This window comes from Peromyscus leucopus, chromosome 16_21, assembly GCF_004664715.2.
Source record: "Peromyscus leucopus breed LL Stock chromosome 16_21, UCI_PerLeu_2.1, whole genome shotgun sequence".
Taxonomy (NCBI): domain Eukaryota; kingdom Metazoa; phylum Chordata; class Mammalia; order Rodentia; family Cricetidae; genus Peromyscus; species Peromyscus leucopus.
The window spans coordinates 36,016,269-36,031,041 of NC_051084.1; the positions used below are offsets into that span (position 1 = coordinate 36,016,269).

General features: G+C 51.5%; 1 protein-coding gene across 2 annotated transcripts in view; it reads right to left on the reverse strand.

The window, feature by feature from the left end:
- Nucleotides 1-14,773, reverse strand: part of Pald1 (phosphatase domain containing paladin 1) — a 67,755-nt gene that overhangs the window by 35,906 nt on the left and 17,076 nt on the right. For both annotated transcript variants that reach the window (XM_028886167.2, XM_028886168.2), the window contains exon 2: nucleotides 743-956. In XM_028886167.2, the coding sequence (XP_028742000.1) occupies nucleotides 743-927 (185 nt within the window). In that variant the 5' untranslated portion in view covers nucleotides 928-956. The remainder of the gene's footprint in view (nucleotides 1-742; nucleotides 957-14,773) is intronic.

The following is a 14,773-nucleotide window of genomic DNA, read 5'->3' on the forward strand; positions in this document are numbered from 1 at the left end:
CCAGAGATGAGGAAGCATGGTGGACAGGTGTGATGAGAAGAATAAGGCTTCTGGCTCCCCAGGAGGCAGACCCAGGGTCTCTGCATGCTCCTGTCTCTAGCTCCCACAAGTACCCACTCCTTCATCCACACACACACAGATGTCCGTCCTTCCTGGCCCTCCTGGATGCTTCTGTGTCCAGGTTGCTGAAAGCATGCTAACAAGAGCGAACCTCTGCCTCCTCGCTCAGTGTTCCTGAAGGCCAGGGCTGGAGCATGGAGGAGGAGCTCCCAGCTTTCCAGCCCAGGGCCATGCATGAAAAAAAAAAAAGAGCTACTATGGGGCATCATGGCACTTGAGAGCCAGAGGCAGGTGGATCTCTGTGATAAAGGACAGCCTGGTCTACATGGCAAGTCCTAGGCCAGCTCAGGCTACATAGTGAGACCCTGTCTTGAAAAAAAAAGGGGGGGGGAGAGGGGGAGTAGTAAAAAGGATGTTCCTTTGGCCAGTCTTCCTTCCCCAGGCTTCTGGCACTGTGCACATGGGTAAACAACAAAGAACCAGAGACTCACAAGAGACTCAGCCCTACAAGCTGCTTTGCTGTGTGATTCCAGAAATACTGCCTAACCTCTCTGGGTGAGACTTGGTGTTTTCAGCTACAAAACTGGAAGCCTTTGTCTGTGAGCATTAAGTGCACACAGGTTCCCCACCCTCCCAAGGCCACGTCTTCCAGGAACATGATCCCGTGTCCCCCGATACTCACGTGATCACAACAGGGGCCACCTTGTTGGGGATGATGGACTTGGCCTTGCTATTGTGCAGGCTTGTGGTGTGGAAAGACTGCACGCTGAGGGAATGCCTGCCATCCATGGCGCTGCCGCCCTGCAGGCCCTCTAAGGAGGTGCCCGCCGAGACTGTCTGCTGGGCCGTGCTTGCTGTTGTACCCATAGTCCGCCAGCCGCCTCAGGACCCCAGACCTGCGGGGGAAGAGGACACACAGTTCAGAGGGGCAGGAAACACATTAAGAAGCAATCCCCGGGGTTCGGTCCTCGGCTCTGAAAAAGAAGAAAGAAGAAAGAAGAAGAGGAGGAGGAGGAGGAGAAGAAGAGGAAGAAGAGGAAGAAGAAGAAGCAATCCCCATCATGGCTACAGACACAGACTCTCAGAGGCACCTAGCTCTGCTGACGCTGTGGGTTCCACACAGAGAAACTCTGTAAAGACCAGCTCCAGCTACTTAGAGAGGCTTCTCCCAGAGCCTCCTGGGCCCATCTCTGTTCCCTGTGTGCTCTAAAGAGGTAACTAGAGCCAAGCGGAGGAGAGAGGAAAGGGGCCTGGGAAACTAAGTCAGGACCACCCCGAGGGTGGTGGGGAGAGCAGACTGCACTGGCCACTAAGAGGGGGGCTAGAGAGATGGCTCAGAGGTTAAGAGCACTGGCTGCTCTTCCAGAGGACCTGAGTTCAATTCTCTGAACCTACACAGCAGCTCACAACTGTCCCAGGGGACTTGACACCCTCTTTTGGACTCTATAGACACCATACACACATGTAGTGCACAGACACATACATGCAGGCAAGATATCCATATACATGAAAATAAGTTATATATATTAAATATATATTTAATTTAATATTATATATATATATATATATATATATTAAAGCCCTGAACATGTTGGGAAAATAATTTTTTAAAAAAGGAAGAAAAAGGGCTGAGGGACTGAAGTGTAGCTCAGCCTTAGAGCACTTATCATGGGGTGACATGGGGTACAGTCAGGAAAGGATAGCTGCCCACAGAGGTGATGTTGGTTCAGGACGTCTAGGCTCAGAGAGTAGGAGATGAAGCTGGGTGGAGAGGGCTGGGACAGGAATGGGCCCGAGGCCGTACTCATCCCCTCTGCGTCATTCTGCCAGGGCAGGCACACAGGAAGACATCCTACCCGTGAGTTTCCTAGAATGAGGCCAGAGACATGCAAACGAGGTGAGCTTCCACCCGATGAAGTGTTCAAAGAGATTAGCGGCCACAGCACCCCACGCCAACATCTGATCGGGCGTCCGTGGCCGCCTTTGGGAGAGGGGGCGGCGCTTTCTCACCCACAGAAAGCTAGGCATCCCAGAAGGAAATGGGTCTGGCCAGGCTGAGGTTCACATTCAAGGGGCTATGGCTACGGTTGAAGAACTGGGGGATGGCGTGAGGCCTGGGGTCTGCCGGGGAAAAAAAGGAGGCTGGGTATCCCACAGAGAGGTGCAGACATGGCAGAGGGGGTCATGGGAGTTTCTAGGGACTCTGTGGCCACAGGCATCACACATGGCACAGAGAGGACTATGGGTAGGGGTCCTGGTAGGCTCCCCTGCACCCTTTTACACTCGGGAGATCGCCCACTGGGTAGCCTAAAACATGGCAGCTCTCCCAGCTGCGAATCATGGGTACCTGTCTGCTCCCGACCACACCATCCCACCCCTCAGCCCCACACCACCCTTTATTCACTGCCATGGCCCCCCAGAGGTGTGAACAGTGGGGGTCAGCACAAAGGCAGGCAAATCAGTCTGCAGTCCTGAGGCCCGACCTAGAGCTCACAGTGCCCAAGGAGACTCTCCTTATGCCTCCCAACACTGTCTATAGGGGATCCTTCCCCGGAGCTATCTCTTGTCCCGGGTACTTAGGGAGAAACTGACCATCTCCTCTGCCCTTCGAGAACCTTCTCCTACTATTGACAGTTCTTGTCCCATACGGAAAAGGCCCCCTGTTTTCTTTAGCCTCAGCATCCTTGAAAACTCCCAGGAGCCTCCTGACTGTCCTGGTGACCGCCCCGCACCTGTGTATAAGAGCCTGTCTCCCTGGCTCTGGAGACACTGCTCGATCCCCCACCCCTCAAAGGTACAAAGAATGAACCTTTACATTCCCGAATAGGAAGTCAGGTAGCTCACAAAGCAGGGCTTTTCGGTGGACCCCAGCCGATGGGCCACAGAAAAAGAACTCACTCTCTCTCTCTTCTTCAGCAGCCCCTCCAGCTGCTAGCCTCCACACTGAAGTTTCCCAGGCCTCCTCCCAGCAGCCTGGGCCAAAGGAATGTGAGTGAGAGACGGCTCCAATAGGAAAAAGAGGGAACTGGGCATGAATCCATTGCCGGCCACAGCTGCCACGGGCCAAGCCCAGGCCCATTCCCACAGGACAGGCTCTACCTCACCCACCCTTTGCCTCTATTCCCCCCTGCCTTGGGCTCGTAGACAATGACAGGCCCCAGCTGGTCGCCTGCAAGGACAGCCAGCAGACAATGCAGATGTGCACAGCTGGCAGAACAAGCAGCTAGGGTGGGCAGCATCCTTTGAAAACTGAACGGGCCTTTAAGACGTGTAGACGGTCCTATTACACAGTGAACACAAAGGAGCTGAAGGTTGCTAAGGTTGGTGGTACTGATAATCAGACCACTGCTGATGACCCTGGTCAGCTTGGCAGGGGTGTGAGTGAGCTCCCAGGCTCGTGTGGGACATCTTGGAGGTGGAGGATGGGAGGGTGGGCATGAAACAAGGCAGTGTAGGCAGCCCATTAGCACAGGTATGTAAACAACTTGCTGTATCTTAAGAATAACAAAATACCTGGGTAGTCAACAGACCCGGAAGACAGGTTCATGCTGGTCTACAGATCCAATGGTTTCAGGCAACGGTGGGTTGGCACCATTGTTTCTGGGCCAATGGGAGCGGCAGAAGCACATGGTGGAGGGGGGCCGATGGGTGGATCTCCTGACAGCCAGGAATCTGTCATGTATTATCCTGTTTAATCCTGACCTACCAAAGAGGCACTAAATCCCACGGCTCCATATGAAGCTCTCTCTCTCTCTCTCTCTCTCTCTCTCTCACACACACACACACACACACACACACACACACACACACAAAAGAACTGCTTAAAGATGGACAAGAGCCGTGAGGACGTGCACCCTTCGAAACAAGCACGCGACGCGAGGACAGTGCTCACTCACGTTCAGTGACACATTTCCAGTGACTCAATAACCAAGGCCCTGGAATTCCCAGGCTCTCACACAGCTGGCCAAGTGAAGTCCTGCGGCTACTTCCCCCCCAAAAAACGGCTCCGTAGTTTTGTTTATTTGATATTTATGTATTTGAGACAAGGTCTTGTCATGTAGTGCTGGCTGGCCAGGAACTCGGTATGTAGTCCCGGAGAACTCACGATCATCCCCTACCTCAGCTTTGTCCCGTCAAGCACTGGGATGATAATCGTGAGCCACCACAAGCCCACAAGTCCTGAAGTTTCTTACCAAGGCAAGCCCCCACGTGACTCAGCGTTTCCACTTAAAAGGCTCTACCAGAGAATAAGCCTGCAGGATGCTCCTCCATAGCTTCAGGACTCACACGGCCAGTGCCTGAGACCACTACTAATGCCCATCAGCTGGTGGCCGAGGAACAAAGCCCCGTAGATGTGTGCCAGGGAGACACATCACTATAACAGAGTCATAGTCATACGAAGAGGAGGAGTAAGCCTGGCCCCGAAGGCCAACTTTTGTTACCTCACGGCAGCACACGGCAATCTAGAAAAGGCAAGAACCTTAACAAAAGCAGGGTGCAGGGGCTGGGGGCTGCACGGGGGCTCAGTGGCACCTTGGAGGGCAGAGCTGTCCTAGCTTGTCCAGAACAGCACCTGGGCCAGCAGACATCCGAGAAGTAAACTGAGCTCTCAGGGCCAGGGAGCACTGTGCACCAAGTCCCCCCAGCCAGGGGCCACGGAGTCGTCTCAGCCTTCCACAAGACACACACCCCCACATGCTACCCAACAGACGCCCAACTCCTTCAGGAAGCCTCCCTGATCTCTCTCTCTCTCTCTCTCTCTCTCTCTCTCTCTCTCTCTCTCTCTCACACACACACACACACACACACACACACACACACACCCCTGTCTCTCAACTCCCACAGCCTCCGTAGGGCACCATAAAAGCTGCTTCTCTCTGTTCCCAGCAGGAGCCATCCTGCATCTTCCCTGGCTCAGGAGCAGCTGCCCGCCTCAGAGAAGGAGCAGAAGACCAAACTGCTCCTAGAAGGAATCAGCTCCGAGTAGGCATCTATCACTGCCTGCCCTGCCAGGCAGGTCAATGTCATGGAGCCAAGGCTAGCATTCGGCAACAAGCAGACACACAACACTGGAGCCTTCACTTCAACACCAATGTGCAAGCCAGGGCTCAGATCTTCCTTTTCACTGGTCCACTGCAAATAAATTTCCCACACCTAACCTGGCTCCTTCAGGAATATTTTTTTTTTTCAGAGCTGAGGACCGAACCCAGGGCCTTGCGCTTGCAAGCCTCAGAGGAGCAGAAGACCAAACTGCTCCTAGAAGGAATCGGCTCAGAGGAGTGGCAGGCAAGCGCTCTACCACTGAGCTAAATCCCCAACCCCGGAATTTTTTTTGTTTTTTAAGTGTAATTGCGGTAAGAGTTTCAAGGTCATGGCGCCTCCCTCCTGCCCTAGTCCCTCCTGCTCTGTGTCCGGCTGGGATCATCCCCCTGTGGAAGTCCACTGCTACAGCCCAGTGAACTTGCCACTGACCAACAAGGAAGTCCAGGAGGTGCTTTACAGAGCAACAATGGAGCAGGCAAAGAGGGGCTCCCCGATGACTCAGCTTAGTAACGGGAGTGTCCTCTCTGTCCTACACCTGGAGTCCCCGACTCGTGTCCCACGGATCCTCTTCCCCCACCTCTTCCTCTTAAATCGAGGATGATATCCACTGGAACATAAATGAAACCTTCTGAGGGTTGGGAAAGGGAGAGCCTCTACCTCTCCTAACTTGTCTTGTTTTGTTTTGGTTTTGTATTGTGTTTTTTTTTTTTTTTTTAAAGATTTATTTATTTATTATGTATACAGTGTTCTGCCTGCAGGCCAGAAGAGGGCATCAGATCCCATTACAGATAGTTGTGAGCCACCATGTGGTTGCTGGGAATTGAACTCAGGACCTCTGGAAGAGCAGCCAGTGCTCTTAACCTCTGAGCCATCTCTCCAGCCCCTGTATTGTGTTTTTATAGCACTTGGGTTGAACCTAGAGCTTTGTGAAAGTTTCGGGTTCCAGCCCCAGCAGCCTGTATAAACCAGGCAGGGTGGGACACACCTGTAATCCCAACACTTGGTCAGTGGAGGCAGAAGGATCCTAAGTTCAGGGGCAGGGACTGGAGAGATGGCCCAGTGGTTAAGAGCACTGGCTGTTCTTGCAGAGGACCCGGGTTCATCTTTCAGCAGCCACATGGTGACTCACAACCATCTGTAACTCTAGCTCCGAAGGATTCAACACCCACTTCAGACTTCTGGGAGCACCAGGCATACATGCAAGCAAACCACTCACACATAAAGCAAAATAAATAAATCTAAACAAAACAAAACAAAACAAAAAGTTCATGGTCAGCTAGAGGTCCTTCTTGGCCTGGGCCATGAGGGATGTGGCTCGCTAGTCCTCAAAAGCAAGACGGACCTACCTGGGAAACCCTGGGAGACCTTCACGCCCTGAAGCTGCCCTCATGTTCTCAGCCTAAAATCAACCTTAAGTTTGATCAAAATGTCCACAGTCAGGGCTAATGAGATGGTTCAACAGAAAAAGGCATCTGCTGCCAACCCTGAGGACCAGGGTTTGAGTCCTGGGACCCACACAGTAAAGGAGAAAACCTACTATTAGCTGTCCTTTGAGCTCCACGGGTATGAAGCTGTCTGTGTGCTGTGGTTCCCGCTCGCTCGCTCGCGTGCTGTGGGGTGTTAATGTATGTCCTGTGGGAGCCCTTCTTGGGTTCTTTGTGGCGTTGCCCAGCAGGTCCGTATAGAGGATGATTAGGACCATGGGCCTGAGTGCAGGTGTTTGAGATGGTCTGCACTTGGCTGTGCTGGGGGATGGTCTGTATGTCAAGTTGTTTTGATTGGTTAATAAATAAAACCTGATCGGCTGTGGCTAGGAGGAAGGATAGGCGGGACTAACAGAGAGGAGAAATAAAAGGACAGAAAGGCAGGAGACGCTGCAGCTGCCGCCATGACCAGCAGCATGTGAAGATGCCGGTATGCCACCAGCCACTGGGCGAGGTATAGAGTAGTAATAAGCTCATAAGAAGTAAAGATACTAGTTGTGTATAAGAAGTAGAATGGGTTACTTAAAGATATAAGAAAAGTTAGCAAGAATGGGTTACTTAAAGATATAAGAAAAGTTAGCAAGAAGCCTGCCACGGCCATACAGTTTGTAAGCAATATAAAGTCTCTGTGTTTACTTGGTTGGGTCTGAGCGGCTGTGGGACTGGCGAGTGACAGAGATTTGTCCTGACTGTGGGCAAGGCAGGAAAACTCAGGCTACACTCGCGCTCCTCTCTGATAAACAAATACTATTTTAAATACCCAGAGTGCCTTCCTCCCCCAGGAAGAGCAGGAATGACCCACCTAAGCACAACACTACCCAGGACCAAGGTCTTTCTTGTAGATACCCGTGCCATGTGACTAGATTCTAGCTAACAGGACGTAAGGGACGGCATCGCATGCCGAGTTCCAGAATCCTTCCATATGAGAGCCTTTTTCTCCTTTCTTCCGTCCTGTGGCCTGGGACACAGATGTGGCAGCAGACATTCTGCAGCCATGTCGAGCCTAGAGCTTGTGAAGGCGCAACCTAGGAAGGAACGGTGGCCATCCGAGGTCCTGAGGGGAACCATGGAGTAGAGCCTCCCCGGCAGGCGTGATCTACAAAGCCCTGAGCTTGCATAGGGACGGAGAAATAAACTTCCACCTTGTATAAACTCCTGTTATTTGGCTTTTCCTATGACTTACAGACAAATCTAATCCTGACTAATGCACCCTGTTATTTTTAGGCTGGACCCTCAGTGACCACAGACCAGATGGTCACAGGAATGAAAGCTTGCCTCTCAGGCAAGAGAATGTCAACCTTCCCTGCCGGTGGACAGGCTGCGCTAGAGACTGTACGTCTGCTCTCAGGGTTTGAGGGGGCGGGGGAGTCACAGCAGAGGGTGATCACAGAACACATGAGCCACCCCCCACTGGGGTCTTGGGGTCAACACCAGAGGCATAGACACAAACCTATCATCAGCTGACCTCCCCCACCAGCTGCAGGGTCTAGAAAGTTCTGAGCAGGTATCACATTCCCTGCTGCAGAAAAAAAAAAAAAACAAAACAAAACAACCTGGCCTCTGCTGCTCCCAAAAGGCAGAGGAGCTCAGAGTGTCTTGATGTCCCTCCAGGAGCCCTTGGAAGCCATGAGAGTCCCCGCTAGGCAAGAAGGGGTCACCAGGGAGAGAAAGAGGCCCACAGCCAAGCTGGTCTGCTCCAGACAGAGCTAGTAGTAGGCAGTGCAGTTTCCCAGAAGAGCCAGAGACTCCGGAGAAGCAGCTGTTTCCCTGGATTCTACCCATGGCAGCCTCGCTGAGTACTGGTACGACCTCAGACTGCAGGGCAGAGACAGTCTAGATGCCTTAGGGTCAGCAGAAACCTAGACTCTCTTGGGGACCCATGAGGCCATGAGGGCACCCCCTGCCCACTTCCCTTATGGCCACCTGGGCCTCAGAGGGCCAGCAGCAACTTACACTCAAGCTCCACTCGTGACCCTGGCAACCCTGCAGGGCCCCCACGGTCCGTTCTCATTCCTCCCAACTCCAGGGCCTGTAATCCAAACTGCCTTGTCTAGCATTGAAAACCCCTTCTGGGGCTAGAGCAGCAGCTCAGGGAGCAGAGTGCTTGCCCAGCAAGCACAAGGCCCTGGGTTCTATCCCTCAGCACCATGGAAACCAAGGGTGGTGGTGCACACCTGTAATCCCAGCACTTAGGAGGTGGAGGCCACAGGATCAGGTGTTCAGGGTAATCCTCAGCTACCTTCCAAGTTCAGAGCTAGACTGGGCCACATAAGACCCTGTCTCAAAAAAAAAAAATCAATGCCAGGTGGTGGTGGCACAGGCCTTTAATCCCAGCACTCGGGAGGCAGAGCCAGGCGGATCTCTGTGAGTTCGAGGCCAGCCTGGTCTACAAATTGAGTTCCAGGAAAGGCGCAAAGCTACACAAAGAAACCCTGTCTTGAAAAAAATAATAAAATAAATAAATAAATAAATAAATAAATAAAATACACCCGCTTCTCACCCCCATGCCCAAGATTATAGGCAAAACCAGACTGCACCTGCCTCAGAATAACCGGAAAAGCCTCTTAGAAGCTTCTCTCAGCCTTGACTTGCTTTTGTTCCTTTTTTTTATATTTAAATATTTGATTATTTGTTTGTTTTACTCAGATAGGATCTCACTATGTAGCCCTAATGTCATGGCCCGTGACACTAGCTGGAAATTTCAATGTAAACCAAGTTGGCCTTGAACTCACAGAGCTCTGCCTGCCTCTTCGTCCGAGTCTGACGAAACTTTTTTAACATTTATTTTATTTAGTATGTGTATGTGGTGGGGCACTTTCATGCCATGGTGGTCCTGCGGAGGTCAGAAAGGCAATTTGTGTGAGCGGGTTCTCTCCTTCTCCCAGGAGGCCCTGACATCATTAGCAACAGCTGCCTTTACTCACTGACCCACCCTCGTCCCTGACCTCCTGACAGGCCTTGGGGTCGGCCTGGCCTTCTCTGTGGGCCACCTTTGTTTCCACATGGACAGTGAGGGGACAGACCAGCTAGGTGGCGTTTGGTCATCTGACAGCTGAATCATTCATACAAAATCAACACTTCCCAACAATGCAGTGCGCAGCCAATCACATGCAGAGCCACTGAGCTGGCTTCTGGCTCAGGGCAGAACTGTAGATAGAGCCCCTGGCTCCCAGACCTGCTCCAGAGACCCTCGGGGGAAGAAACTCCAGCAGGGATGGGCAAATGTTTTGGCTTCCCTGGGCCCCAATTGGCAAAGAATAATCATGGGCTACATGGGGTGTCCAACCTGAAGCTCGCAAGCTGATACACAGACATGTATTATGTGTAATACTAGGGCATAAGGCTGTCACTTCCCAAAACTGTGCATCTTAGTTACAAAACAATACAAAAAGAAAAACCTCAAAATTTGGTGTTGGCCGGGCAGTGGTGGCACACACCTTTAATCCCAGCACTTGGGAGGCAGAGCCAGGACAGCCAGAGCTACACAGAGAAACCCTGTCTCAAAAAAGAAAAAAAAAAATTGTTGTTCGAGCACACTCAGGGTTATCCTACACAAATCACACCTCCCAGGACACAAGCTTCCTTGCTTTTGAGCCCTGGTATTCTTGGATTCCACACAAGAAGTGCCACCCTGCCCTCACCCCTTCCATCTCATCCACCCGAAGCCACTAGAAAATGCCCAAGCCTTGCCGCTCTCAGCCCATGTTCCAGTACCTTTAATCAGCCCCCCAGTCTACACCCCCCACGCCCCCCCACACAGCCAACTTGGTGTTTCTACGTACAGCAGCCCACAGACTCGAACTCCTGATACATGGAGTTTCAAAACGTCTCTTGCTGGGTGAATTTCACATTTCTCATCACTCCAGAACAGTGCTATGAGGAACAGAGGGCTATTGTCCCATTCCGCGGGTGGAACAAACTGACGTGCGGAGTTCACTGTCTGAGAAGCCACTTAGTGTCTCAAGGGACACATAGAGGCCTAAAACACGGACTGTCAGGAGGCAGAGCATGATGGGGGGGGGGTGTCCTTTTCAGGGCTACAGCCTCCCACATGCTCCTGGAAGCAGATGCCCAGGCCTTAACAATAGAGCTAAAAATAGCCTGATCCATCTTGAGGACAGTGGCTGAGTGAGGGGCCAGCTGCAGGAAACATCTGCCCCAGCTTCAGAACAAATACAGGGAAATCACCAAGCTACAGTGTTCCCCTGCTGGGGGACCAAAGGGCTGGAGTGGAATCATAAAACTTTGAGGACAGGGAGTGCTGGGAAGATGTTTCAGTCACACACACACACACACACACACACACACACACACACACATACACACACACACACACACTCACACACACATACACACACACACCACACACACATACCACACACACATACCACACACACACACACATACACACACACACCACACACACATACATACCACACACACATACACACACACACACACACACACCACACACACATACCACACACACACACACACACACACCACACACACACACATACACACACACACACACACACACACACACACACACACACCGATTTTTTTTTTTCAAGACAGAATCTCTCTATGTAATCCTGGCTGTCCTGGAACTCGCTCTGTAGACCAGGCTGGCCTCGAACTCACAGAGATCCGCCTGCCTCTACCTCCCGAGTGCTGGGATTAAAGGCGTGCGCCACCACTGCCTGGTGTTAAGTCAAGTCAATATTTTTAACTATTACAAGAAGTAGACATGCCTGAAGACCACCACCCAAGGTGGACTCTAGTCCCCACACGCCCCTGCACACAGCACACATACATACACACACACACACACACACACACACACACACACACACACACACACACTTTCAGGTCTGTCCCTAGAGCAGAGGCTCAGATTGTCCCCTTCCTTCCCAGGCCCTGCCCCTAACGCAGGCATAAACATGAATGTGTGAGAATACTTAGAGTCAGCCCCCCCCCCTCAGCCATCAATATGTATCCTAGAACTGGAGCCAAAGGTGCTTTTGAGATTCCATTCTGTTCTCTGTTTACAGAGGAGGAAACTGGGGCCCAGTGGTAGCCAGAGACCTGCTCACACTCCAACAGTGAGCAGCAGAATGGGACCCAGGGTCTCCTACCCACCTGTCCCCTGCACCTCTCTGGTTATTTGCTTGCCTGTCCAGAACTCGGGAAGACCCTATTATGGGATACACACCTGTTTCCAGCAAGCGGTGAGAACAGATTCCCATTAAAAGGACTTCAGGGAGACTCAAGGAAGAACTACCCTGAGCCTGCCCAGCTGCGTCCACCTGCCTACGGCTCCCAGAACCCACACTGCACCAAGATTTCAGTGCAAGACACTAGTCACTGTCCCAGGAACAGCCACATCAACAGGCCTTCGCAGATCATCAATAACAGAAATCTGGAGCAGAGCCACATCCTACGACAAGGCAGGGACAGTCTTGGAAATCGCAGTCACTCGTGGGTGGCCTCTCTGCTGGCAGTCTGGAAGACACAGGACCTCTCTCCAGCCTGCTCGCTCTCAGTCTTGCTCATTCCACATCTTCCTGCCCAGCACCACCCCGCATCCAAACTGAGAGAAGCTTTCTGCCCTCCCCCAGAGGGTCCCCCACATCCTGGCTAGGGCTTGGTACAAAGGGGTCACCTGAAGGAACACAGAACAGACGGTTGGACTCATAGGAGCCTCTCATGAGAATTAACGAATTAACAAGACAACACAGCTTTAGGCCAGGGCGGGGGACACAGTGCCTGTACCACAGAGGGCCACCATGGGTAACAACTACCCACTAAAAATGACAGGCAGAAGGATGCTCAGCCCTGAATTCCACACAGAGTCCAGAGGCCCCGTGGACACCAGAGGGGAGGACATCCCATCTGAGAGCACACCCCACCCATGTGGGTCAGCAGCTTGCCTGAGACCCTTGGACCTACCTCGTCTCTTGAGTCATGCCCTCCTGTCTCTCAGTGGAGCAAGAAAAATCGCCAAGCTACACCCTCCACATGCACGCCCTCATTCACACCAGAAATGTATTGAGGCTCTGAGCAAAGTTCAAGCAAATCTTTTTGTGTGTGTGTGTGTGTGTGTGTGTGTGTGTGTGTGTGTGTATCTGGGAGGAGGTATTTTGTGTCGAGTTTTGGTTGTTATTGCTTACAAGAGTCTATGTGTGTGGTTAAGTGTGATTGTCTACGTGCACATGTGTACATGTAGCAACATCAGTGATTTTCCTCAGTCACTCTCCACTGTGTTCATTGACTCAGGTCTGTCAGCTGAACCCAGAGCTCCTGATCTCCATTGTGTTCATTGACTCAGGTCTGTCAGTTGAACCCAGAGCTCCTGATCTCCACTGTGTTCATTGATTCAGGTCTGTCAGTTGAACCCAGAGCTCCTGATCACCACTGTCAGGGACTGTCAGTTGAACCCAGAGTTCCTGATTTGACCAGTCTAGTTAGCCAGCTTTTTTTCCAGAGACTCCCTGACTCTGTCTTCCAAGCGGGCCGCCCAGCCACCCAACATTGGGTACTGGGTACTCAAATTCCAGTCCTCCTATCAGCAATGGTAAACATCTCACCTGATGAGTCATCACCTCGGCCCTGATTTTTTTTTTAAGATAGGGTCTCATGTATGTATCATGAACTCATTATGTATCCAAAGATGACCTTAAACACCTAATCCTCCTGCTTCTGCTCCTAAATACTGGGGTTACATTTGTGCATCACCCCTGTCTCAGCTAGGGTATTATTCTATTGCTGTGAAAAGACACCATGACCACAGCAACTCTTATAAAGAAAAAATATTTAATTGGTGCTGGCTTACAGTTTCAGAGGTTTAATCTATTATCATCATGGTGGGACATGGCGGTGTGCAGGCGGGCATGGTGCTCCTGAAGGAACTGAGAATCCTACATCTTGACATCTTGACTCACAGGCAACAGGAAGTGGTCTGATCCAGTGGGCGTGGCTTGAGGATATATGAGACCTCAAAAGCCCGCCTCCATAGTGACACACTTCCTCCAACAAAGCCACGCCTCCTAATAGTGCTACTACTCCTTATGAGCTTATGGGGGCCAATTACATTCAAACTACCACAACACCAACTAACCAAATAATGACTTTTTAACACCAGACAGTATAATGTGCTCTATCTGGGTTGTTGGGGGACAATATAAAAATTAGGACAGGTGAGCTGGGGAGACGGTTCAGTGGGTTCAGTGCCTCCTACATAAGCAAGAGAACCCAAGTTCAATGCCCGGCACCACATAAAAAAAAGCCTGGGGCATCTTTTCGACCAGCACCAGAGATACCAAGACGCAGATCCCTGGAGGTTGCTAGCCAGTCAGACTAACTCAGCCAGTGAGAGCCATTGAAAAAGACACCCGCCCAATGCTGACCTCTGACTTGCACGCATACGCACCCCATGTACATAGACACATGAACACACACGAAGATGATGGGCAAGAAAATGTCTGGATTGCTACTGAAATGGTGACCAGTAAACCTGCAAAAGGAAAAAAGGAACGGGTGGTGTGCAGTGGCCACCAAGATAGCCCAGACACTGGGCAGAGGACTGCAGTTCTGTAAGCACGCTTCTCAGGGATACCAGGGTCCCCAGTATCTTCATTCCAGGTTACCCAGATGGGAACACAGGTGACAGCATGCTGCTTTCCTTGATGGGCTGGTATTTTGTGGGGCAAAAGCCACAGTGGGTAAACATGTCACAGCCACAGCAGGGAGCAAGGCAGTGCCCCACGTGGCTGGACTGTGTTCTCACTGTGACAACATACAGCACCCGTATCATCTCAGAGTGTCCTCAACGAGGCAGTGAAAGTTACCCAGAGCCACCGCCTTTAAAAAAAAAAAAAAAAAAGATTTATTAACATATGTCTGCAGGCCAGAAGAGGGCACCAGATCTCATTACAGATGGTTGTGAGCCACCCTGTGGTTGCTGGGAATTGAACTCAGGTCCTCTGGAAGAGCAGCCAGTGCTCTTAACCTCTGAGTCATCTCTCCAGCCTGAGCCACGGCTTTTCAATATCGCTGTGCTGACCCAATTCAGCTGCTCTCACCTCGGTGTGAGAGGGGTCTGGAAAAATATTGTACCAGAGCTGGTTAGGAGCCAGAGTTAAACTGGCCTTTTGGTCCAAAGAGGGCATTTTCACTTGAGAGAA